The sequence below is a fragment of the Zonotrichia albicollis genome, chromosome 5 (assembly GCF_047830755.1).
Source record: "Zonotrichia albicollis isolate bZonAlb1 chromosome 5, bZonAlb1.hap1, whole genome shotgun sequence".
NCBI lineage: Eukaryota > Metazoa > Chordata > Aves > Passeriformes > Passerellidae > Zonotrichia > Zonotrichia albicollis.
Genome location: NC_133823.1, coordinates 6,454,204 through 6,479,733, shown reverse-complemented (window position 1 = coordinate 6,479,733; position 25,530 = coordinate 6,454,204). Strand labels below are relative to the sequence as shown.

General features: G+C 56.9%; 1 protein-coding gene and 1 long non-coding RNA gene across 13 annotated transcripts in view; both read right to left on the bottom strand.

Moving 5' to 3' along the window:
- The window catches only part of DCTN1 (dynactin subunit 1), a 75,725-nt gene that overhangs the window by 1,673 nt on the left and 48,522 nt on the right, over positions 1-25,530 (bottom strand). For 5 of the 12 annotated variants that reach the window (XM_074540622.1, XM_074540619.1, XM_074540620.1 and 2 more), the window contains 23 exons: positions 25,196-25,393; positions 24,340-24,544; positions 23,960-24,038; positions 23,284-23,443; positions 22,108-22,212; positions 19,829-20,020; positions 18,524-18,640; positions 17,716-17,868; positions 16,445-16,605; positions 12,577-12,745; positions 12,196-12,264; positions 11,706-11,768; positions 10,321-10,470; positions 9,478-9,639; positions 7,605-7,736; positions 7,363-7,491; positions 5,640-5,782; positions 5,185-5,351; positions 4,830-4,844; positions 4,102-4,149; positions 3,629-3,811; positions 1,577-1,766; positions 86-162 (listed from right to left, as the gene is read on the bottom strand). In XM_074540622.1, the coding sequence (XP_074396723.1) occupies positions 86-162; positions 1,577-1,766; positions 3,629-3,811; positions 4,102-4,149; positions 4,830-4,844; positions 5,185-5,351; positions 5,640-5,782; positions 7,363-7,491; positions 7,605-7,736; positions 9,478-9,639; positions 10,321-10,470; positions 11,706-11,768; positions 12,196-12,264; positions 12,577-12,745; positions 16,445-16,605; positions 17,716-17,868; positions 18,524-18,640; positions 19,829-20,020; positions 22,108-22,212; positions 23,284-23,443; positions 23,960-24,038; positions 24,340-24,544; positions 25,196-25,393 (3,067 nt within the window). Of the gene's footprint in view, positions 1-85; positions 163-1,576; positions 1,767-3,628; positions 3,812-3,911; positions 3,962-4,012; positions 4,150-4,829; positions 4,845-5,184; positions 5,352-5,639; positions 5,783-7,362; positions 7,492-7,604; positions 7,737-9,477; positions 9,640-10,320; positions 10,471-11,705; positions 11,769-12,195; positions 12,265-12,576; positions 12,746-16,444; positions 16,606-17,715; positions 17,869-18,523; positions 18,641-19,828; positions 20,021-22,107; positions 22,213-23,283; positions 23,444-23,959; positions 24,039-24,339; positions 24,545-25,195; positions 25,394-25,530 lie in introns of those variants that run through there. The other 7 variants (XM_074540624.1, XM_074540626.1, XM_074540627.1 and 4 more) reach the window with 4 other exon arrangements.
- Positions 10,478-11,699, bottom strand: LOC141729106 (uncharacterized). Its single transcript, XR_012580350.1, has 3 exons — positions 11,424-11,699; positions 10,752-10,930; positions 10,478-10,714 (listed from the first exon to the last, which is right to left on the bottom strand). It is a non-coding gene; the product is annotated as an uncharacterized LOC141729106 (long non-coding RNA).

Below are 25,530 nucleotides of genomic sequence, written 5' to 3'. Positions count from 1 at the left end.
GTGCCACCAGCCCCAGCCTGGGCCCTGCAGGGCTGGGCTGGGGGTGCCCCCAGGTCCCCCCAGGATGGAGAAGGCCCTTGCTCACCTTCAGGGCGTCGATGGAGTTCTTGAGGGCGCAGAGCCGGGCTGTCTGCTCCAGCAGCCGCGCCGAGGAGCTCCTCGCTGCAAACAGCGGGAAGGGAGGGATGGGCCGGGGGCACACGGGCACAGCTCAGCACTGGCACCCTCTCAGGCTGGCACCCCCAGGGTTTTGGGGGGATTGAACTCCTCAGATTGGTTCTGGGCAGGTTTTTGGGGATTTTGACCTCCTCAGGTTGGTACCGGGTGGGTTTTGGGGAGTTTGACCCCCTTGGGTTGGTACCAGGGGATTTCATGGGGTTTGATCTCCTCAGGCTGGCACCCCCAGGGTTTTGGGGGGATTGAACTCCTCTGGCCGGCACCGGGTGGGTTTTGACCTTCTCAGGTTGGCACTGGGTGGGTTTTGGCGGTTTGATCTCCTCAAGTTGGTACCAGGTGGGTTTTGGGGAGGTTTGACCCCCTCAGGTTGGTACTGGGCTGGTTTTGGGGGAATTTTACCTCCTCAGGTTGGTACTGGGTGGGTTCTGGGGGGGTTTGACTCCATCAGCCTGGTACCAGGGGATTTCAGGAGGTTTGATTTCCTCAGGCTGGCACCCAGTGGGTTTTGGGTGATTGGATCTCCTCAGGCTGGCACTGGGTGTGTTTTGGGGGGTTGGATCTCTTCAGCTTGGTACTGGGTGGGTTCTGGTGGGTTTGACCCCTTCAGGTTGGTACCAGGTGGGTTTTGGGGGATTTGATCTCCTCAGGCTGGCACTGGGTGGGTTTTGGGGGGTTGGATCTCTTCAGGTTGGCACCAGGTGGGTTTGGGGGATTGGATCTCCTCAGGCTGGCACTGGGTGGGCTTTGGGGGATTTATCTCCTCAGGCTGGCACTGGGTGGGTTTTGGGAGGTTTGATCTCCTCAGGCTGGCACTGGGTGGATTTTGGGGGGTTGGATCTCTTCAGGTTGGCACCAGGTGGGTTTGGGGGATTTGATCTCCTCAGGCTGGCATCAGGGTGGCTTTGGGGGATTTGATCTCCTCAGGCTGACACTGGGTGGGCTGTGGGGGATTTGATCTCCTCAGGCTGGCACCAGGGTGGGTTTGGGGGATTTGATCTCCTCAGGTTGGCACCAGGGTGGGTTTTGGGGAGTTGGATCTCTTCAGGTTGGCACTGGGTGGGTTTGGGGGATTTGATCTCCTCAGGCTGGCACTGGGTGGGTTTTGGGGAAGGTTTGACCCCCTTGGATTGGTACCAGGGCGATTTCAGGGCTTGGGAGCCTCCCCAGCAAGGAGAGGCTGAGACACCACAGAGCAGCTCATCCCTGGACACTGAGCCGTGTCCCCAACCCAGGGACTGTCCCTCATCCCAACACCCCAAAGCTGCTGCCAGCAGAGCAGGTGCCACCCCGCAGCCAGCCCCGCTACAGGCAGACATCACCACCTGTCCCGTGGGCACAGGGACCACACAGGGGTGCCCCAGACCCCCCAAACCCCAAGGAAGGTTTTTGTAGGACCTACTGGACTTGCTCTGCCTCATGTCCAGCACCTTGGCGTTGGCGCTCAGCTGGTACAGGGTCTCCAGCAGCTGCGTGGTCTTGCGGTACAGGCTCTGCGTGGGCAGCGCCTCGGGCGGCCGCTCCCGCACCACGGCCACGCGTGGCACCTGCAGCGGCGCCAGGCTGGCCAGCTCCAGCTTCATCTGGGCACCCTGGCGCCACAGAAATCACCGTGAGGGGCACAGGAAATGGGGAAACACCAGGGAAAGGGTGGAAATGAGGGAAAGCAGGGGGTAAAACGTTGTGCCACAGCCACGCGTGGCACCAGCAGCCGTGCCAGGCTGGCCAGCTCCAGCTTCATCTGGGCACCCTGGCACCACAGAAACCACAGTGAGGGGCACAGGAAATGGGGAAACACCCGGGAAAAGGGGGAAATGGGGAAAAGCAGGGGGGGAAATGCTGCTAAGGACAGCAGGGATGGGCCCCATGGGGGTTCCCTGCACGTGGGGCTGGTTGGGTTTAATGAGCTGCTCCATCCCATCCATTACAATTAATATCCATTAGAATAGTTGGTTAATTGGGTTATCTGCTGCTGTGCCCCATGGGTGGGGTGTTCATTAATCAATCAATCAGTCAATCAATCAATCAGGTTGAGCCAGTGGCTTCTGCGCTGGGGGGACAGGGCTGGCGGGGACACCCCCAGTTCCACCAGCGCTCCCAGCTCCCGGTGCTGGCCCTGCCCTCAGCCCCTTCCCCTGGAGCACTCCGGATGAGAGCCTGTTCTCCAGCTCATCCCATATCCCACGGGGATCCTGTGGGATCATCCCATCCCACATGGATCAAATCCCACCCAGATCCCATCCCATGTGGATCCCATCGCACCAGGATCACGTCCCACATGGATCATGTCCCACAGGAATCCCATCCCACATGGATCCCATCCCACCCAGATCTGATGGGTCCTTCTCCCACAGGGCTCACATCCCACAGGGATCAAATCCCACAGGAATCAAATCCCACAGGAATCACATCTCACATGGATCCCATCCCACAGGGATCCCATCCCGTGGAGATCCTATCCCACATCCCATCCCACATTTATCCCATCCCACATGGATCCCATCCCATGAAGATCCCATCCCACATTTATCCCAGCCCAAGGAGATCCCATCCCACATGGATCCCATCCCACATGGACCCCATCCCACAAGGATCACATCCCACCTGGATCTCATCACATGGAGATCTCATCCCATGGGGATCCCATCCCACATGGCACATTCCACCCAGATCCCATCCTACAGGGATCACATCTCATCCAGAACACATCCCACAGGGATCCCATCCCACATGGAGATCCCATCCCACAGGATCCCATCCCACATTTATCCCACCCACATGGATCCCATCCCATGGAGATCCCATCCCACATTTATCCCATCCCACATTTATCCCATCCCATGGCGATCCCATCCTGTGGAGATCCCATCCCACCTGGATCCCATCCCGTGGAGATCCCATCCCACATGGATCCCATCCCATATGGATCCCATCCCGTGGAGATCCCATCCCATGTTTATCCCATCCCACATTTATCCCTTCCCACATTTATCCCATCCCACATGATCCCATCCTACAGGATCCCATCCCACATGGAGATCCCATCCCATATGGATCCCATCCCACATGGATCCCATCCCATATGGATCCCATCCCGTGGAGATCCCATCCCATGTTTATCCCATCCCGTGGAGATCCCATCCCACATGGATCTCATCTCACCAGGATCCCATCCCACAGGATCCATTCCCACACGGATCCCATCCCACATTTATCCCATCCCACATGGATCCCATCCCACATGGAGATCCCATCCCACATGGATCCCATCCCACATTTATCCCATCCCACAGGATCCCATCCCACATGGATCCCATCCCACATGGATCCCGTCCCACAGGATCCATTCCCACACGGATCCCATCCCACAGGATCCCATCCCACAGGATCCATTCCCACACGGATCCCATCCCACATTTATCCCACCCCACAGGATCCCAGCCCGTTGCCCCACCTTGAGCAGGTTGTTCTCGTTCTTGAGGTGTTTCAGGGAGAGCTGCAGGGCGTCGATCTGCTGCAGCAGCAGGGGAGAGTCCTTCACCTGCACGGGGCCCGAGCCACCGGCGGGCACCTGCCCGGCACCGACACCTGGCAGGGACACGGCCGTCAGCACTGTCACACACAGGGACACTGCCACCTGCACTGTCACACACAGGGACACGGCCACCAACACAGGGACACGGCCGTCAGCACTGTCACACACAGGGACACTGCCACCTGCACAGGGACACTGCCACCAACACAGGGCACTGCCATCAACACTGCCACCAACACAGGGCACTGCCACCTACACAGGGCACTGCCACCAACACAGGGACACGGCTGTCAGCACTGCCACCAACACAGGGACACGGCCACCAACACAGGGACACGGCCGTCAGCACTGTCACACACAGGGACACTGCCACCAACACAGGGCACTGCCACCTGCACAGGGCACTGCCATCAGCACTGCCACCTGCCCGGCACCGACACCTGACAGGGACATGGCCGTCAGCACTGTCAGGCACAGGGACACGGCCACCTGCACAGGGCACTGCCATCAGCACTGCCACCTGCACAGGGACACGGCCGTCAGCACTGCCACCTGCACAGGGCATTGCCAACACAGGGGCACTGCCACCTGCACAGAGACACTGCCACCAACACCGGGACCCTGCCATCAGCACTGTCACCTGCACAGGGACACTGCCACCAACACAGGGCACTGCCACCAACTCAGGGACACGGCCATCAGCACTGCCACCAACACAAGGACACTGCCACCTGCACAGGGCACTGCCATCAGCACTGCCACCCCTGTCACCAACACAGGGCACTGCCACCAGCACTGCCATCAGCACTGCCACCCCTGTCACTGGCACAGGGCACTACCACCAGCACTGCCACCCCTGATGGTGGCACAGGGCACTGTCACCAACACGTGTCACCTCCCTGGAGCAGTCCCACACTCCCCGTGCCCCTTCCCAAGCTCTCCATCTCCACATCCACGACAGTTCCATGCTCATCCCTCCCTTCCCAGCCCCCCGGCGCCCCCAGGCCCAGCAGCCTCCGAGCAGGGGCTGGATCCATGCCTGGCCCCACACGGAGCCGTGCCCCAGGGTTTGGGGGGCTGGCATTCCGTCCCCCCATGCTGCATGCAGGTGTGTCCGTACCTCGCTGCTGTTCCTCTGCAGCACAGGGAGAGAGGGGCCAGGAGAGACAAGAGAAATCAGGATTAAACCCCGGAATTGGGCGGGAGAGGAGCTGTGCCTGGAGCAGCTCCGGGCTCCCAGGGCACATCTGGGGCTGACCCCGTTCCCAGCAGGGCCCTGCAGTGCTCCCCCTGAGCCAGGGCTCAGCACGGAGCTGCTCCTGCTCCCTTGGGAATGAGAAGGTGCCAGCACCATTGCCGGGAGGCAGCACTGGCAGTGTGGCAGAGGCTGTGGCTCTGTGGGAGCTCCATTCCCACACTCCCGGTCACCCATCGGCCCGGCAGGAGGACACCCCGGCCCCACCGCTGTCCCTCACCCCCGGCGATGCCGGACACGATGGAGGCCACGCCCGAGGGCGGAGCTCCCCGCAGCCCCTCGATCGTCCTCTTGGACTGGTTGTTGAGGCGCTGCTTCAGCTCCACCTTCTCCGACTCCAGCTGGTCAATGTCAGCCTGGAGAGCGTCCATGGTCTCCTCGAACTCCCTGGGAAGAGCACACGGAGGGAGGGAGGGATGTGTGAGGCCAGGGATGCTGCTTGGCCAGGACCCTTTATCCTGTCCCTCCATCCCTTGTCCCCAGTCCCTCTCCAGCTCTCCTGGAGCCCCTTCAGGTCCTGGAGAAGCCTCTGAGCTCTCCATGGATCCTTCTCTTCTCCAAGTGAGCATTCCCAGCTCTCCCAGCTGGCTCCAAGCAGAGGGAACCCAGCTCTTGGAGCAGCTCCGTGGCTTCCTCTGGATGAGCTCCACACCCCCAGCCCCGTTCCAAACTCACTTCTCCTTCTTTTTGAGCAGAGTCTGGGTCTCGTCCAGCTTGGTCTGGATCTTCTCCACGCGGTCGTCGGCGTCCTTGGAGGCGCTGTCCAGCTTCTTCTCCAGCAGGCTGAGCCGCACGTTGGCCTCGCTGAGCTCCTCGCCCTGGAGGGGCAGCGGGGAGGGAATCAGGGAGCAGGGGGAGCCCCCAAATCACCAGCACCCACAGCTGGAACCCAGAACAGCTCCCCAGAGCCCCCAAATCACCATGGCTGGACCCCAGAACAGCTCCTGAGAGCCCCCAAATCACCAACACCCACAGCTGGAGCCCAGAACAGCTCCCACCCTGAGCACCCCAAGATCTGGATGGCAGCAGCTCTCTGCCCATGGGAAAAACATCCCCAGGAGATCTGGATGGGGCTTGGGATCAGAATCTCCATAGGTAGGAAGTCACCAGGAGTGTGGAGATGAATCCCAGAGCAGCCAGGAAGGTGGGGGTGGGTGAGGGACAGCAGGGATCAGTGAGGGACAGCAGGGATCAGTGAGGGACAGCAGGGATCAGTGAGGGACAGGCAGGGATGGGTGAGGAACAGCAGGGATGGGTGAGGGACAGCAGGGATGGGTGAGGGACAGCAGGGATGGGTGAGGGACAGCAGGGATGGGTGAGGGACAGCAGGGATGGGTGAGGGACAGCAGGGATGGGTGTGGGACAGCAGGGATGGGTGAGGGACAGGCAGGGATGGGTGAGGGACAGGCAGGGATGGGTGAGGGACAGCAGGGATGGGTGAGGGACAGCAGGGATCGGTGAGGGACAGCAGGGATGGGTGTGGGACAGCAGGGATGGGTGAGGGACAGGCAGGGATGGGTGAGGGACAGCAGGGATGGGTGTGGGACAGCAGGGATGGGTGTGGGACAGCAGGGATGGGTGAGGGACAGCAGGGATGGGTGAGGGACAGCAGGGATGGGTGTGGGACAGCAGGGATCAGTGAGGGACAGGCAGGGATGGGTGAGGGACAGCAGGGATGGGTGAGGGACAGCAGGGATCAGTGAGGGACAGGCAGGGATGGGTGAGGGACGGCAGGGATGGGTGAGGGACAGCAGGGATCAGTGAGGGACAGCAGGGATCAGTGAGGGACAGCAGGGATGGGTGAGGGACAGCAGGGATCAGTGAGGGACAGCAGGGATCGGTGAGGGACAGGCAGGGATGGGTGAGGGACAGCAGGGACGGGTGAGGGACAGCAGGGATCAGTGAGGGACAGCAGGGATGGGTGAGGGACAGGCAGGGATGGGTGAGGGACAGGCAGGGATGGGTGAGGGACAGGCAGGGATCAGTGAGGGACAGCAGGGATCGGTGAGGGACAGGCAGGGATGGGTGAGGGACAGGCAGGGATGGGTGAGGGACAGCAGGGATGGGTGAGGGACAGGCAGGGATGGGTGAGGGACAGGCAGGGATGGGTGAGGGACAGCAGGGATCAGTGAGGGACAGCAGGGATCGGTGAGGGACAGGCAGGGATGGGTGAGGGACAGGCAGGGATGGGTGAGGGACAGGCAGGGATGGGTGTGGGACAGCAGGGATGGGTGTGGGACAGCAGGGATGGGTGAGGGACAGCAGGGATCAGTGAGGGACAGCAGGGATGGGTGAGGGACAGGCAGGGATGGGTGAGGGACAGCAGGGATGGGTGAGGGACAGGCAGGGAATGCTGAGGAGGAACCAGGAAGGCAGGGGTCAGTGAGGAACACCTCACCTTGATCTTGAGGGACTTCTTCAGCTCCTTGATGACCGTCTCCCTGTCCTCCAGCTTCAGGCCCAGCCCCTCAGCATCCGTGATCTCCGCCCGGAGCGCGGCCGCCCGGAGCTCTGCCGGCGGCGTGGGCTGGACCAGTGGGACAATCGGGATTTTAGGGAGAATCCCAGACACCCCAGCTGCCCAATTCCCCGTGCTGGCCACCCAGAGCCTGCTGGTGAGCAGAACAGAGCCCAACCCACCTTGTTCTGCGGGCGGTCGGCGTCGTACTCGCCCTCCTGCATGGCCGTGGCCATCTTGTTCATGGTGGCCATGAGGATACTGCAGGACTGGCGCAGGCACTCGTAGGGATTGATGCCCTGGGAGCCGTAAATCTGGGAAGGACAGGAAGGAGCTGGCTGCTGGCCCTGGGCTGGGCTCACAGCCCCCAGCCCACATCCCACAACTGGTGTTTCCCTCTGATGGATAAGGGTGTCCCTCTGGTGATTAAGGGTGTTCCTCTGATGTTTGAGATGCTCCTCTGATGGTTAAGGATGTTCCTCTGATTTTTCAGAATGTCCCTCTGGTATTTAAGGATCTCTCCCTGATGTTTAAGGTGTCCCTCTGATGTTTAAGATGTCCCTCTGATGGTTAAAGATGTTCCTCTGATTTTTAAGGGTGTCCCTCTGGTGTTTAAGATGTTCCTCTGATGGTTAAGAATGTTCCTCTAATTTTTAAGGATATCCCTCTGGTGTTTGAGGATCTCTCCCTGATGTTTAAGGGTGTTCCTCTGATTTTTAAAATGTTCCTCTGATGTTTAAGGATGTGTCCCTGATGTTTAAGGGTGTCCCTCTGATTTTTAAAATGTCCCACTGACATTTAAGATGTTCCTCTGCTTTTTAAGGAGGTCCCACTGGTGTTTAAGGATCTCTCCCTGACGTTTAAGGTGTCCCTCTGATGGTTAAAGATGTCCCTCTGATGGTTAAAGATGTTCCTCTGATTTTTAAGAACGTCCCTCTGATGTTTAAGAACCATCCTTAAAATCCACACCCAACACAAAACCTTCACTTCCATCAACAAATCCAACCAACAAAATGCGGAAAAAGCTGCACGCACAAAAATCCAAGCAACACCAAACAGAAGGGGATGATTTACACAGAACCCACTCCTTGTCCCTTCACCAAGGATGTTCCACCTGGGACTGGTGGGAAGGGTGTTCCACCTGGGACTGGTGAAGGATGTTCTAGCTGGGAATGGTGGGGGATGTCCCAGCTGGGAATGGTGGGAAGGGTGTTCTACCAGGAATGGTAGAGGATGTTCCACCTGGGAATGGTGAAGGACGTCCCAGCTGGGAATGGTGAAGGATGTTCTACCTGGGAATGGTGGAGGATGTCTCACCTAGGAATGGTGGAGGATGTTCCACCTGGGAATGGTGAAGGATGTCTCACCTAGGAATGGTGGAGGATGTTCCACCTGGGAATGGTGAAGGATGTCTCACCTAGGAATGGTGGAGGGATGTCCCACCTGGGACTGGTGGGAAGGAAGTTCTACCTGGGAATGGTGAAGGACGTCCCAGCTGGGAATGGTGGTGGGAAGGATCTCCCACCTGGGACTGGTGGGAAGGATATCCTGCCCAGGAATGGTGAAGGATGTTCCACCTGGGAATGGTGGGAAGAATGTCCCACCTGGGAATGGTGAAGGATGTTCTACCTGGGAATGGTGAAGGATGTTCTACCTGGGAATGGTGGGAAGAATGTCCCACCTGGGAATGGTGAAGGATGTTCTACCTGGGAATGGTGAAGGATGTTCTACCTGGGAATGGTGAAGGATGCCCAGCTGGGAATGGTGAAGGATGTCCCATCTGGGAATGGTGGTGGGAAGGACATCCCACTTGGGAATCGTGAAGGATGTCCAACCTACGACTGGTGGAAAGGATGCCCACCTGGGAATGCTGGAGGATGCCCAGATGGGAATGGAGGGAAGAGTGTCCCACCTGGGAATGCTGGAGGATGCCCACCTGGCATGCTGGAGGATGCCCACCTGTACTGCTGGAGAATGCCCACCTGTACTGCTGGAGAATGCCCACCTGGCACACTGGAGGATGCCCACCTGTACTGCTGGAGGATGCCCACCCACCTGCTCGCTGACTTTGAAGGCCAGCTCCTCGAGGCGCGGCGCGGGCAGCCCCTCGTTCTCGGCCAGCGGCGCGATCAGCTGCGCCCCGGCCGCCGCCACCTCCTGCAGCACGGCCACCACCCACGTCAGGTGCTTGCGGCACTCCAGCAGCGTCTCCGACACCTGCCAGGGCACGGGGGGTCAATGGAGATGGCACGGACACGGGGGCTCCTGGAGTCCACACCTGCCCTGGGATCATCACCAGGATTGGGGGAAATAACGGGAAGATGGAGGGAATGGGTCTGGGTGTGAATGCAGGTCTTGATCTGAGATGGGAACTCAAAATCCAGGTGCTGCCTCCATTGTGTCCATGGAAGGAGCTCCGGGAGCAGCTGAGGGAGCTGGGCAGGGGCTCAGCCTGGAGCAAAGGAGGCTCAGGGGGGATCTTGTGGCTCTGCACAGCTCCTGACAGGAGGGGACAGCCCGGGGGGGACAGATTTGGGATCTTATCCCAGGGAATAGGGACAGGGTGAGAGGAACAGCCTCAGGCTGGGCCAGGTTGGATATTGGGAAAATTCCTCCAGGGAAGGGTTGTCCCCAACCCCGGGGGGATTTAACATCCAGTTGGGGACACGGTCAGAGATGGCCCTGGCAGTGCTGGGGCATGGCTGGACTAAGGGATCTCCCAGGGATTTTCCAACCTAAACCAATCCCTGAGTCCATGATCCCAGCTCAGCTCACACCACCTCCCTCTGCCCTGAGCTGCTGCCCAGCTTCTCTGGGGTGTTTCCTGCCAGCCCAGTGCATCCCACAGCTCCCAGTCTGTGCCTGAGGGGTGGCCTGAGGGTGTCCCTGTCCCCTCACCTGTGGCCCAAAGCCCAGGGCTGCCGGAATTCCCGGCGCGTCCGTGCCCGGCATGCGGCGCCGGATCTTCTTGCAGAACTGGCGGATGTCACTGCAGGACGTCTCCAGGTCCTTGAGCAGGATGGCCAGGTCTGCTGCCTCCTGCCCGGCCTGGGGACACAGAGGCACCTCAGAGGGACACTGGGACGTGGGGACCTCAGAGAGACACGGGGACACAGAGGGGCACAGGGACAGAGGGACTCAGATGGATCTCAGAGGGACACGGGGACACAGAGGGGCACAGGGACAGAGGGACTCAGATGGATCTCAGAGGGACACAGGAACAGCGGGACATGGGGACACAGAGGAACCTTAGAAACAGGGACCTCAGAAGGATATGGGGACACAGAGGGACCTTAGAGAGAAGGAACCTCAAAGGGACACAGAGGGACCTTAGAGGGACACAGGAACTAAGGGATATGGGGACACAAAGGGACCTTAGAGAGAAGGAACCTCAAAGGGACACAGAGAGAGTGAGGGACCTTAGAAGGACACAGGAACAGAGGGACATGGGGACACAAAGGGACCTTAGAGAGAGGGACCTCAGAGGGACATGGGGACACAGAGGGACCTTAGAGAGAGGGACCTCAGAGGGACACAGAGAGAGAGCAGGACCTTAGAAGGACACAGGAATGGGGGAACTTGGGGACACAAAGGGACCTTAGAGAGAAGGAACCTCAAAGGGACACAGAGAGAGTGAGGGACCTTAGAAGGACACAGGAATGGGGGAACTTGGGGACACAAAGGGACCTCAGAGAGAAGGAACCTCAAAGGGACACAGAGAGAGTGAGGGACCTTAGAAGGACACAGGAACAGAGGGACATGGGGACACAGAGGGACCTTAGAGAGAGGGACCTCAGAGGGACACAGAGAGAGAGCAGGACCTTAGAAGGACACAGGAATGGGGGAACTTGGGGACACAAAGGGACCTCAGAGAGAAGGAACCTCAAAGGGACACAGAGAGAGTGAGGGACCTTAGAAGGACACAGGAACAGAGGGACATGGGGACACAAAGGGACCTTAGAAGGACACAGGAACAGAGGGACATGGGGACACAGAGGGACTGCAGACAGAGTGACTTCAGAAGGTCACAGGGAGAGAGAGGGACATGGAGGGACCTCAGAGGGATAAGGGGACACAGAGGGACCTTGGGCAGAGAGAGCTCTGACAGACACAGGGACAGAGAGCGACCTCAGAGGGACATGAGGGACAGGGAAGGACCTCAGACAGAGGGACAAGAAGGGATCTCAGACAGAGGGACATGGGGACAGCAGGAAGCTGGCACGTGCCCAACCATCCTGGCAGGTGCTACCTGGAGGAAGATCCTACCTGGAGGAAGATCCTACCTGGAGGAAGGCCCGCAGCCGGCACACCTCCACTCCCATACAGTCCAAGGCACTCTGAGTGAACTGTGGGCACAGGCACAGGGACCCTCAGCACAGGGACAGGGACCCTCAGCACAGGGACAGGGACAGGAGGGATCCCAGGGCACCCCGGGGTTTCAGTCCCAGGAATTCCAGGACAGACCCTGCCACCCCCCAGGATTTTCAGGAGCAGGGACACGGGCTGAGGCAGTCAGGCTATCTCTGGTCTGGTCTGGTTTTATCCAAGGGTGCAGGACTCTGGTTGTTCCCTTGGGAAATCCAGGATACAACCCCCACCCTGAGACAGGAGCATCCCCACACTCCCATTCCTGCTCTTCTCGTCCTCATGTCCCCATCCCCTGACACCAGTGCCACCACTGGGGAAGAGTGGCTGTACTGGGGGGTGGCAGCAGGGACATCTCCCCTCCCACAGGGATCCTGGGGACACAGAGGTGGGGTTGTCCCCACTCACCTTGATGTGGTCAGCCAGCTGCAGGGTGCAGTCCTCAGCCTGGTCAGCCAGGTGGATGCTGTACAGGTGCTGTGGGAATGGCAGGATCAGCACCCACATGGAAAAAATCCAATGTGGGAACACTCAAAAAAACCCCCAATTTTTGAGGGTTTGGGCCATTTTTAAAATGGAAGTAACAACAGTGCCCCAAAAGAGCTGGTGGTTAATTCACAGGTGAGCAGTGTGGAAGGAAGGGATGTGGGATGGACACAGAGCAGGGGACACAGCCATGGTCACCTGGGTGACAACACCCAAACAAAGGGCTGCCAAAAGGAGCTAAATGCCAGCTGACCCATGCCCAAGAGGTGAGGTGGCACCTGCCCCCAGTGCCACCAGCCCCACCTGGTAGTACTTGATGGCCTTGGTGAGCGGCTCCACGTTGACGGTCTCGTCCAGCTGGTCCTTGTGGAGCAGCTCGATCAGGAAGTCCAGGGAGCGCTCGTGGACGCTCATCTCGGGGTACAGGGTCCCCACCTTCTTGTACACCTCCACACTGCAGCGGTTCAGGGCCCTGAGGGGACAGGGACAAGGGGCTGGGGGCACCTCTGGGCAGGGGAAATCAGAGCCCTGGGGCTGGGCCTGGGGACAGGGACACAGCCGTGACCTGGCTGGGGCTGGAGCTCCTTCCCAGGGGGACACCAGGAGGGTCATGGACATGGGAACCCTCACAAGGGAATAAAGAGATCCCACTGCTTTTTTTTTTGCCTGGTTCCCGAAATTCCTTCTCATATCACCCTTTGGGAAGGACAGAGAAGTCACAGAGAAGGGAACCCTGCTGGAATTTTCTAGACTGGCTCCGAAAATTCCTTCATGTGTCACCTCTTGAGAAGGAGAATGGGAACCCATCCTTCTTCTCTAGCCTGGATCCCAAAACTTCTTCATGTGTCACCTCATGGGAAGGACACAGAGGTCACAGAGAAGGAGATCTTCATAAGGGAATAAAGGGATCCCACTGCTTTTTTCTAGCCAGGTTCCCAAAATCCCTTCTCATCTCATGTCACCCTTTGAGAGGGACACTGAGAGGTCACAGAGAAAGGGATCCCAGAGCTTTTTTCCAGCCCAGTTCCCAAGATCCCATGGGATCTCTTGAGGGACACAGCGAGCTCATGGAGAAAGGGATCCCACTGCTTTTTCTCCCAAAATCCCTTCCCATGCCATCCCTTGGGAAGGACACACAGAGGTCACAGAGAAGGGAATCCTGCTGGTTTTTTTCTAGGCTGGCTCCCAAAATTCCTTCATGTGTCATCACATGGGAAGGACACACAGAGGTCACAGAGAAGGGGATCTTCATAAGGGAATAAAGGGATCCCACTGCTTTTCTCTAGCCTGGTTCCTGAAATTCCTTCTCATATCACCCTTAGGGAAGGACAGAGGAGTCACAGAGAAGGGGATCCCGCTGTTTTTTTCTAGACTGGCTTCCAAAATTCCTCCATGTGTCACCTCTTGGGAAGGACACACAGAGGGCACAGAGTAGGGGATCCTGCTGCTTTTCTCTAGCTTGGCTCCAAAAATCCCTTCCCATGTCACCCTTTGAGAGGGACACTGAGAGGTAATGGAGAAGGGGATCCTCACAAGGGAATAAAGGGATTCTGCTGCTTTTCTCTAGCCAGGTTCCCAAAATCCCTTCCCATGTCACCCTTTAGGAAGGACACACAGAGGTCACAGAGAAGGGGATCCTGCTGTTTTTTTTCTAGGCTGGCTCCCAAAATTCCTTCATGTGTCACCTCTTGAGAAGGAGAATGGGAACCCATCCTTCTTCTCTAGCCTGGATCCCAAAATTTCTTCATGTGTCACCTCTTGGGAAGGACACACAGAGGTCACAGAGAAGGGGATTCTCATAAGGGAATAAAGGGATCCCACTGCTTTTTTCTAGCCAGGTTCCCAAAATTCCTTCCCATGTCACCCTTTGGGAAGGACAGAGAGGTCACAGAGAAGGGGATCTTCATAAGGGATTTCACTGCTTTTCTCCAGTCTGGTTTACAAAATCCCTTCCCATGTCACCCTTTGAGAGGGACACAAAGAGGTCACAGAGAAAGGGATCCCAGAGCTTTTTTCCAGCCCAGTTCCCAAGATCCCATGTGATCTCTAGAGGGACACAGCGAGCTCATGGAGAAAGGGATCCCACTGCTTTTTCTCCCAAAATCCCTTCCCATGCCATCCCTTGGGAAGGACACACAGAGGTCACTGAGAAGGGGACCCTGCTGGCTTTTTCTAGACCGGCTCTCAAAATTCCTTCATGTGTCACCTCATGGGAAGGACATGGAGAGGTCACAGAGAAGGAGATCTTCATAAGGGAATAAAGGGATCCCATTGCTTTTTTCTAGACTGGCTCCAAAAATCCCTTCTCATGTCACCCTTTGGGAAGGACACAGAGAGGTCACAGAGAAGGGGATCTTCATAAGGGATCTCACTGATTTTCTCTAGCCTGGTTCCCAAAATCCCTTCTCATGTCACCCTTAGGGAAGGACAGAGAAGTCACAGAGAAGGGGATCCTGCTGCTTTTCTCTAGCTTGGCTCCCAAAATCCCTTCCCATGTCACCCTTTGGGAGGGACACTGAGAGGTCACAGTGAAAGGGATCTCAGAGCTTTTTTCCAGCCCAGTTCCCAAGATCCCATGGGATCTCTTGAGGGACACAGCGAGCTCATGGAGAAAGGGATCCCACTGCTTTTTCTCCCAAAATCCCTTCCCATGCCATCCCTTTAGGAAGGACACACAGAGGTCACCGAGAAGGGGACCCTGCTGGCTTTTTCTAGACTGGCTCCCAAAATTCCTTCATGTGTCATCTCATGGGAAGGACATGGAGAGGTCACAGAGAAGGAGATCTCCATAAGGGAATAAAGGGATCCCACTGCTTTTTTCTAGACTGGCTCCAAAAATCCCTTCCCATGCCACCCTTTGAAAGGGACACTGAGAGGTAATGGAGAAGGGGATCCTCACAAGGGAATAAAGGGATTCTGCTGCTTTTCTCTAGCCAAGTTCCCAAAATCCCTTCCCATGTCACCCTTTAGGAAGGACACACAGAGGTCACAGAGAAGGGGATCCTGCTGTTTTTTTTCTAGGCTGGCTCCCAAAATTCCTTCATGTGTCACCTCTTGAGAAGGACACACAGAGGGCACAGAGAAGGGGATCCTCATAAGGGAATAAAGGGATCCCACTGCTCTTTTCTAGCCAGGTTCCCAAAATCCCTTCCCATGTCACCCTTTGAGAGGGACACTGAGAGGTCACAGTGAAAGGGATCTCAGAGCTTTTTTCCAGCCCAGTTCCCAATATCCCATGTGATCTCTTGAGGGACACAGCAAGCTCATGGAGAAAGGGATCCCATTGCTTTTTCTCCCAAAATCCCTTCCCATGCCATCCCTTTAGGAAGGACACACAGAGGTCACCGAGAAGGGGACCCTGCTGGCTTTTTCTAGACTGGCTCCCAAAATTCCTTCATGTGTCATCTCATGGGAAGGACACACAGAGGGCACAGAGAAGGGGATCCTTGTAAGAGAATAAAGGGATCCCACTGCTCTTTTCTAGACTGGCTCCAAAAATCCCTTCCCATGCCACCCTTTGAGAGGGACACAAAGAGGTCATGGAGAAGGGGATCCTCACAAGGGAATAAAGGGATTCTGCTGCTTTTCTCTAGCCTGGTTCCCAAAATCCCTTCCCATGCCACCCTTTGAGAGGGGCACTGAGAGGTCACAGAGAAGGAGAGCTTCATAAGGGAATAAAGGGATCCCACTGCTTTTTTCTAGCCTGGTTTCCAAAATCCCTTCCCATGCTACCCTTTGAGAGGGACACAGAGAAGCCACAGACAAGGGGATCCCACTGTTTTTTTCTAGACTGGCTTCCAAAATTCCTCCATGTGTCACCTCTGGGGAAGGACACACAGAGGTCACAGAGAAGGGGATTCTCATAAGGGAATAAAGGGATCCCACTGCTCTTTTCTAGCCAGGTTCCCAAAATCCCTTCTCATGTCACCCTTTGGGAAGCACACAGAGAGGTCACAGGGAAGGGGATCTTCATAAGGGATCTCACTGCTTTTCTCTAGTCTGGTTTCCAAAATCCCTTCCCATGCCATCCCTTGGGAAGGACACACAGAGCAATGACCCCATGGCAAGGCAGTAACAGCGACCCCACCACCCTTTCCCTGCTGGGCTCCCCAAATCCCCGGAGCTCCGCCCGGGAGGGAGGGAGGGCGGGCCGGGCGGGGCCGGTACTCACTGCTCGTATTTGTGCAGCGTGGCCTGCAGCAGGCTCAGCGAGTAGACGAGGCCGGCGGCGAAGCTGAGCTGCTCCCCGGGAGCTCCGCGCAGCCCTGCCCGCTCCGCGCAGCTCTCGCTCAGCTCGAACCTCTCCTGCGCCTGTTTGCTGATCAGCTCGGCCTGGGGAGGACACGGAAATCCTTCAGGGCATCCCGTGCTTCCCTCCCTGCTGTGTCCTCCTGGGTAACAGCCCTGCAGCCCCACAATGTGACCTGTCCTTGCAAAGTGACCCTGAGTGCTCTCACCACCCCTGGCTGCTTCCTCCCCTTTCCCTTCTCCCAGACCATTTTATAAGCGTGGAATCGTGGAATTAATTAGGTTGGAAAAGTCCCTTAAGACCACGGAGTCCAACTGTTCTCCCAGCACCACCACTGACCATGTCCCCGAGTGCCACATCCACAGGGCTGTTAAATCCCTCCAGGAATGGGGACTCCATCCCTGTCCTGAGCCACATCCACAGGGCTGTTAAATCCCTCCAGGAATGGGGATTCCATCCCTGTCCTGGGGACTCCACACTGTCCTGAGCCACATCCACAGAGCTGTTAAATGCCTCCAGGAACTGGGACTCCACACTGTCCTGGGGACTCCACATTATCCCCAAGTGCCACATCCACAGAGCTGATAAATCCCCCAGGAATGGGGACTCCACACTGTCCCCAAGTGTCACATAAACAGAGCTGTTAAATTCCCCCAGGGATGGGGACTCCACACTGTTCTGGGGACTCCACACTGTCCCCAAGTGCCACATCCACAGAGCTGTTAAATCCCCTCCAGGAATTGGGACTCCACGCTGTCCTGGGGACTCCACACTGTCCCCAAGTGCCACATCCACAGAGCTGATAAATCCCCCAGGGATGAGGAATCCACACTGTCCCCAAGTGTCACATCCACAGAGCTGTTAAATCCCTCCAGGAATTGGGACTCCACACTGTCCCCAAGTGCCACATCCACAGAGCTGTTGAATCCCCCAGGGATGAGGAATCCACACTGTCCCCAAGTGCCACATCCACAGAGCTGTTAAATCCCCCAGGGATGGGGGCTCCACACTGTCCTGAGCCAGACCTGGACACCTCTTTCCAGAAGGAATTTTCCCATTATCCCACCAGAACCCCTGCAGGGATGGCACCTCCAGTCACTCCAGAACTTTGGGAAGTTCTCCAACACTAACACCCCAAATCCCCAACTGCCCTGGGGACAAAGGTGTGGTTTGCCATGCAGGGGCTGTCCCACCTTGCAGATGAGGCGTGGGATGAGCAGGAGCACCAGGACGCAGTCGTGGTCGCCGCCGTGCCGCAGGAAGCTGTCGGGCATGAAGGAGGTCAGGAGGGACACGTGCCGGTTGGCCTGCTGCACCTCCATCTGCCGCAGCTCCATCTCGATGGCCTGAGGGACACTGAGAGTCACCCGCCTGCTCCAGGGACAGCCCAGCCCAGGGGGATCAATCATGGAATGCTGCTCCTTGGAGAACGCCTCAAGGCATGGCTGGCATCTCCCAGCCCACCCAGAGTCACCCCAAGCCACCTTCCTCCATCTCAGGGTGCTCCAGCCTGGCCTTGGGCACTTCCAGGGGTGGGGTAGCCAGGGTTTCTCTGGGAAATCCCTTCCAGGGCCTCACCACCAGCACAGGGAAGAATTTTTCCCCAATATCCCATCTAAATCTCCTCTTTTCCAGTGGAAGCCATTCCCTGTGTCCTGTCCCTCCAGGCCTTGTCCCCAGTCCCTCTCCAGCTCTCCTGGAGCCACTTTAGCCCCTGCAAGGAGCTCTGAGCTCTCCCCAGAGCCTTCCCTTCTCCAGGGGAACATTCCCAGCTCTCCCAGCCCCACTCCAGAGCAGCAGGGCTCCAAAATCCTGAAGGTTTGGGTTGGAAGGACCTTAAAGCCCATCTCATTCCAGCCTCTGGAACACCTCCCACTAGCCCTGTCCAACCTGGCTTTGGACACTTCCAGGGATCCAGGGACAGCCACAACTCTGGGAATAATACCCTGGAGCCTGTCCCAGGGCATGGATAAACCCACCCAGGTCTCCTGCTGGCCCTACCTTGGCGTGAGCTTTTGTCTCTGCAAATTTGATCTTGAAGTCGAACATCTCGGGGGGCGGCTGCTGCTGCTTCTCTGCAGACGCTTCCTGCTGGCTCATCAGCTCCCGGTTCACATCCTGCCCACGGGGACATCATGGGGACATCATGGGGACATGGGGACATGGAGATCAGGGACCCCACACCCCCAGCAAGCCCCTCCCCAAACCTCCCAGCACCTCCTCCTCATGGGGCTCCTTGTGCAGCACCCAGTGAAGGTGCAGGGGAGGGAGAGGCACCAAGAGTGTTCCAGTCCGGGAATATCCACAGGTTCCTTCCCCAGCTCCCTTCAGGGCTGGGATAACCCCCACAGGGAAGGATTTTTTCCCAATAACCCATCTAAATCTCCACTTTTCCAGTGGGAAGCCATTCCCTGTGTCCTGTCCCTCCATCCCTTTTCCCAAGTCCCCCTCCAGCTCTCCTGGAATATCCACAGGCTCATTCCCCAGCTCCCTTCCCAAGACCTGAGCCCAAGTTCCCTCCAGCTCTCCTGGAGTCCCTTTAAGGCACTAAAAGGGCTCTGAGGTCTCTTTGAAGTCTTCAAGGACATTCCCAGCCTATCCCCGGAGGAGAAGGCATTGGGGGGTCCTATGGAAGCTCCACAAGGAACCCACTCAGCTCCAAGCTGTATCCTGCCACTCCCAAGGGATGCTCCCTGTGGCTCTCCTGGCCACCAGGACACTCCCAGGGGATGCTCCCTCTGGCTCTCCTGGCCACCAGGACATTCCCTGGTGATGCTCCCTCTGGCTCTCCTGGCCACCAGGACACTCCCAAAGGATGCTCCCTCTGGCTCTCCTGGCCACCAGGACACTCCCAGGGGATGCTCCCTCTGGCTCTCCTGGCCACCAGGACATTCCCAAGGGATGCTCACTCTCCTGGCCACCAGGACACTCCCAGAGGATGCTCCCTGTGGCTCTCCTGGCCACCAGGACACTCCCAGAGGATGCTCCCTGTGGCTCTCCTGCCCACCAGGACATTCCCTGGTGGTGCTCTCTGTGGCTCTCCTGGCCACCAGGACACTCCCAAGGGATGCTCCCTGTGGCTCTCCTGGCCACCAGGACACTCCCAGAGGATGCTCCCTCTCACTCTCCTGGCCACCAGGACACTCCCAAGGGATGCTCCCTCTGGCTCTCCTGTCCACCACCAGGACACTCCCAGGTGATGCTCCCTGTGGCTCTCCTGGCCACCAGGACACTCCCAGGGGATGCTCCCTGTGGCTCTCCTGGCCACCAGGCGAGCTGCAGGAGGGGCTGGAGGTGGGGACCCACCTGCAGGTGAGCCGTGAGCTCCCGGTACTTTTTGATGGTCTGCTGGTAGTCGGCCACGGTCTCCTGGGCGGCCTCCACGCGCTTCTCGGCCTGGCGCACGCGGGCCGTGGCCATGTCCAGCTGCTCCCGCAGCTCCAGCTCCGTCTCGCGCGCGTTCTCCTGCAGCTCGTCGTTCATCTCGTTCATGGCTTCCTGCAGGGAGGTGGCACCACGGGGACAGAGTCACACAGCGGGGCTCGGGTGTGTCCCGGGGCTCTGGAGAGCTTTCGTGAATCCTGCTGGCGCCATCACTGCAGCTCCCCGTACCAGGAGAGGGAATTCCTGGGATAAGAGCTACTGGAGCAGCTCTTTCCCAAGGATTCAGCAGCTGTTATCCCAGGGAATCAGCAGCCCTTATCCCAGGGAATTCAGCATTTGTTATCCCAGGGAATTCAGCACTGTTATCTCAGGGAATTCAGCAGTGTTATCCCAGGAATTCAGCAGTGTTATCCCAGGAATTCAGCATTTGTTATCCCAGGGAATTCAGCATTTGTTATCCCAAGGAATTCAGCAGTGTTATCCCAGGGAATTCAGCAGTGTCATCCCAGGGAATTCTGCAGCTGTTATCCCAGGAATTCAGCAGTGTTATCCCAGGGAATTCAGCAGCATCATCCCAGGGAATTCAGCAGTGTTATCCCAGGGAATCAGCAGTGTCATCCCAAGGAATTCAGCAGTGTTATCCCAGGGAATTCAGCAGTGTTATCCCAAGGAATTCAGCAGTGTTATCCCAGGGAATTCAGCAGTGTTATCCCAGGGGATTCTGCAGTGTTATCCCAGGAATTCAGCAGTGTTACCCAGGGAATTCAGCATTTGTTATCCCAGGAATTCAGCAGTGTTATCCCAGGGAATTCAGCATTTGTTATCCCAGGAATTCAGCATTTGTTATCCCAGGGATTCAGCAGTGTTATCCCAAGGAATTCAGCAGTGTAATCCCAGGGAATTCAGCAGCCCTCATCCCAGGAACTGAGCAGCTGATATCCCAGGGAATCAGCAGCCCTTATCCCAGGGAATTCAGCAGTGTCATCCCAGGGAATCAGCAGCCCTTATCCCAGGGAATTCAGCATTTGTTATCCCAGGGAATTCAGCAGTGTCATCCCAAGGAATTCAGCATTTGTTATCCCAGGGAATTCAGCAGTGTTATCCCAGGGAATTCTGCAGTTGTTATCCCAGGGAATTCTGCAACTGTTATCCCAGGGAATTCAGCACCTATTATCCCAGGAATTCAGCAGTGTTATCCCAGGGAATTCAGCAGTGTTATCCCAGGAATTCAGCATTTGTTATCCTAGGAATTCAGCATTTGTTATCCCAGGGAATTCAGCAGTGTTATCCCAGGAATTCAGCAGTGTCATCCCAGGGAATTCAGCAGTGTTATCCCAGGGAATTCAGCATTTGTTATCCTAGGAATTCAGCATTTGTTATCCCAGGGAATTCAGCAGTGTTATCCCAGGAATTCAGCAGTGTCATCCCAGGGAATTCAGCAGTTATCCCAGGGAATTCAGCAGTGTCATCCCAGGGAATTCAGCAGTGTTATCCCAGGGAGTCAGCAGCTGTTATCCCAGGGAATTCAGCAGTGTTATCCCAGGGAATTCTGCAGTGTTATCCCAGGGAATTCTGCAGTGTTATCCCTGGGAATTCAGCAGCCCTCATCCCAGGAATTCAGCAGCTGATATCCCAGGGAATCAGCAGCCCTTATCCCAGGGAATTCAGCATTTGTTATCCCAAAGAATTCAGCAGTGTTATCCCAAGGAATTCAGCAGTGTCATCCCAGGAATTCAGCATTTGTTATCCCAGGGAATTCAGCAGTGTTATCCCAAGGAATTCAGCAGTGTTATCCCAGGGAATTCAGCATTTGTTATCCCAGGAATTCAGCAGTGTTATCCCAGGGAATTCAGCAGTGTTATCCCAGGGAATCAGCAGTGTTATCCCAGGGAATTCAGCATTTGTTATCCCAAAGAATTCAGCAGTGTTATCCCAGGGAATTCAGCAGTGTTATCCCAGGGAATCAGCAGTGTTATCCCAGGGAATTCAGCAGTGTTATCCCAGGGAATTCAGCAGTGTTATCCCAGGGAATCAGCAGTGTTATCCCAGGGAATTCAGCAGTGTTATCCCAGGGAATCAGCAGTGTTATTCCAGGGAATTCAGCAGTGTTATCCCAGGGAATTCAGCATTTGTTATCCCAGGGAATTCAGCAGTGTTATCCCAGGAATTTAGCAGTGTTATCCCAGGGAATTCTGCCTTACCAGGTCCCCGACGGTCTCACGCAGCTCCCGGACCTTCTCCTCCAGATCCAGGTTTCTCTCTGTCAGAGTCTCCACCATCTCCTCAGCACCCAGTGCTGCATCCACCTGCCAGGACACACATCCCAATCCATCCCTGTGCCAGGACACACATCCCAATCCGTGTGCCAGGACACACATCCCAATCCATCCCTGCTCCAGGACACACATCCCAATCCATCCCTGTGCCAGGACACACATCCCAATCCATCCCTGCCAGGACACACATCCCAATCCATCCCTGCTCCAGGACACACATCCCAATCCATCCCTGTGCCAGGACACACATCCCAATCCGTGTGCCAGGACACACATCCCAATCCATCCCTGCTCCAGGACACACATCCCAATCCATCCCTGTGCCAGGACACACATCCCAATCCATCCCTGCCAGGACACACATCCCAAATCCCAATCCATCCACGCTCCAGGACACACATCCCAATGCATCTGTGTGCCAGGACACACATCCCAATCTATCCCCTGCCATCCCCATCCATCCCTGCCAGGACACAGATCCCAATCCATCCCTGCCAGGACACACATCCCAATCCATCTATGCTCCAGGACACACATCCCAATCCATCCCTGTGCCAGGACACAAATCCCAAATCCCAATCCATCCATGCTCCAGGACACACATCCCAATCCATCCCTGCCAGGACACAAATCCCAATCCATCCCTGCTCCAGGACACACATCCCAATCCATCCCCTGCCTTCCCCATCCATCCCTGCCAGGACACAGATCCCAATCCATGTGCCAGGGCACAAATCCCAATCCATCCCTGCTCCAGGACACACATCCCAATCCATCCCTGCTCCAGGACACACATCCCAATCCATCCCTGTGCCAGGACACAAATCCCAAATCCCAATCCATCCATGCTCCAGGACACACATCCCAATCCATCCATGCTCCAGGACACACATTCCCCCCGCCAGGCAGAGCCCAGCACAGCCCCACGGCTGGAACAGGGTTTGGAATCAGGGAATATGGGACCAGGAGTGCTGGTTCCTGCAGTGGGATCACTGCACGTGGCTCTCCAGGAGTCTCAATGCTCCAAATGTCCCCAGATGTCCCCAGACTGTGCTGAATGTCCACAAACATCCCAAATATCCCATCCCACCTGTCCCTCACCTGCTCCTTGAGCTCATCCACCGTTTTCTCCGCCTGCTTCACCTCCTCCTGCAGCTTCTCCCGCTGCTGCCGCAGCGACTCCAGCTCCGTGTTCTTCTTCTCCATCTGCTTCTGGAGCTTCACGTGCTCCTGCTTCTCCGAGGCCGACAGGTCCCTCATCCTGGGACAGCCACAGCTCCTGTCAGGGCGCTCCCAAGAGCCCCAGTCTGCCCCAGCCTGGATAACAGAGCTCATCCCTCCCAGGTGGGGACATGAGCCATGCTCCCCAAATCCAGCTCAGTCACACCAAGGGATGGGTCCCACCTGAACTTTCTGGCTGTGGATTCCCAAATAAAAAGCCCATGAGCACCCAAGCCCTGGAAGGTGGGATCATCCAGGGAGAGGGAGATCCCAGGGCTGGGCAGGGTCTGGAGAACAGGGATACCAAGCACCACATCCATCCATAGGGAATGAGGCATTCCATAGGGAATGAGGCTGGAGTGGCTCATTGTCCCCATCCCCACCAATCCCCTGTGACAAGGGACTCTCCCTTCCTCGTGGATGCTTTAAGAGCTCAGCAAAGATCCCAGAAATATAAACAGGAATGACATGGGTCACTCCAGAGAAGGACTGGGATTGGTGTTCTCAGACTGAGGGAGCACAAGAGGTCTGGGAAGGAATTTGGGTGAGCTCCCACCTGACAAGAGCCTCCTTGAGCCTGGCGTTCTGCTCCTCCAGCTGTTTCACCTGGTAGCTGGATGCTGCTCCATCAGAGCCTGTGGAGGAAAGGAGCAATCGGAATCCCAGAATCCCAGACTGGTTTGGGTGGGAAGGGATCTTAAATCCCACCCATTGCCACCTCCTGCCATGGGCAGGGACACCTCCCACTATCCAGGGTGCTCCAAGCCACAACCAACCTGGCTTTGGACACTTCCAGGGATGGAGCAGCCAGAGCTTCTCTGGAATAATTCATTCCAGAGCCTCGGGACCCTCACAGAGAAGAATTCCTTCCCAACATCCCACCTAACCCACTCCCATTCCCCATTCTCCAAGCCCAAAGTCCCTCTCCCTTCCCACCTTTCTCCTCGATCTCGTGCTTGAGGATCTCCAGGTCCATGGTGAGGTATTCCACCTTCTCCTTGAGGGAATCCACCTCCTGCTGCAGGGACTCTGCCCTCTCCTCGGCCATCTCCTTGTCCAGCGTGGCCATCTCGATGGCGTCGGCCGTGTCTGCCATCTCCTCCATGTACCTTTCCTTGGCTTCCAGGGCATCCTTGGCTTCCTGTGGGCAAGCACGGCGGCTGAGGGGACCCCACAACTCTGGAGAGACCCCACCACAAAGCTCTCAGGAAATTATTGTCCCTCAAGGCTCCCCCAGATCCAATGGACACCGGGTTATCTGGGATGGGAGGGGACAGCCCAGTGCTCCAGGGTGTCCCACTCCTCTCTGCCCTGCTCCACACCCAGAGCCAGGCAGGAGAAGCAGGTGAGGACAAAGGTAAGGAGACAGGGAATGCTGGAGCAGACAGATAAAGCCCTGGGGAAAGAAACCAGGAATCCACTGTGGAAAGTAGGGCAGGGAGAAGGAAACGCTCCTTGGATGGAATCCTGGGAGCTGCAGGCACAGCTGAGGGGGAAAGGGAAACTCCTGGAACTCCTGGAGAGAGAGAGAAGGGGGAAACATCTGGAGAGAGAAGGAAGAGGGAAGCACCTGGAAAGAGAGGGAATAAGGAATTCAAATCCCACCTTGGCTCAGCCTGATTCCCAAATACACCCAACATCGATTCAGAACAGAGGAAAAGACCTTGAGCTGCACCTGGGGAGGTTTAGCTGGATACTGGGAAACTTTCCTCCCAGAAAGGTTTGTCAGGGCTGGAATTCCTCCTGCAGTCACCTCTCCAGGCTCTGCCCCATTCCCAGGACACTCACTCACCTTCTTGGCCTCCTTCAGGCGCTTCTGGAGCTCAGCCTGCTGCTCCTGCATTTTGCTCTTCCATTCCTGCACCTGCTCCAGCTGGATCTTGTACTTCTCCAGCTCCTTGAGCTTCGCCTTGTCCTCATTCCTCTTGATTTTGAGTGTCTCCAGCTTCTCCTCAAGGTCCCTGACCTGAGCACGGAGATTCTCCTCCTCCTACAACACCGAGCCAAGAGTTAGGGAAGGAGCAGGGACATCCTTGGACAGAGCTCTGGGGAAGTTTCTGGAAGCCCAGGGAACCTGGCGTGACTTTGACCATCGATATTGGGGCACTCTGAGATGAGAGGGACTCA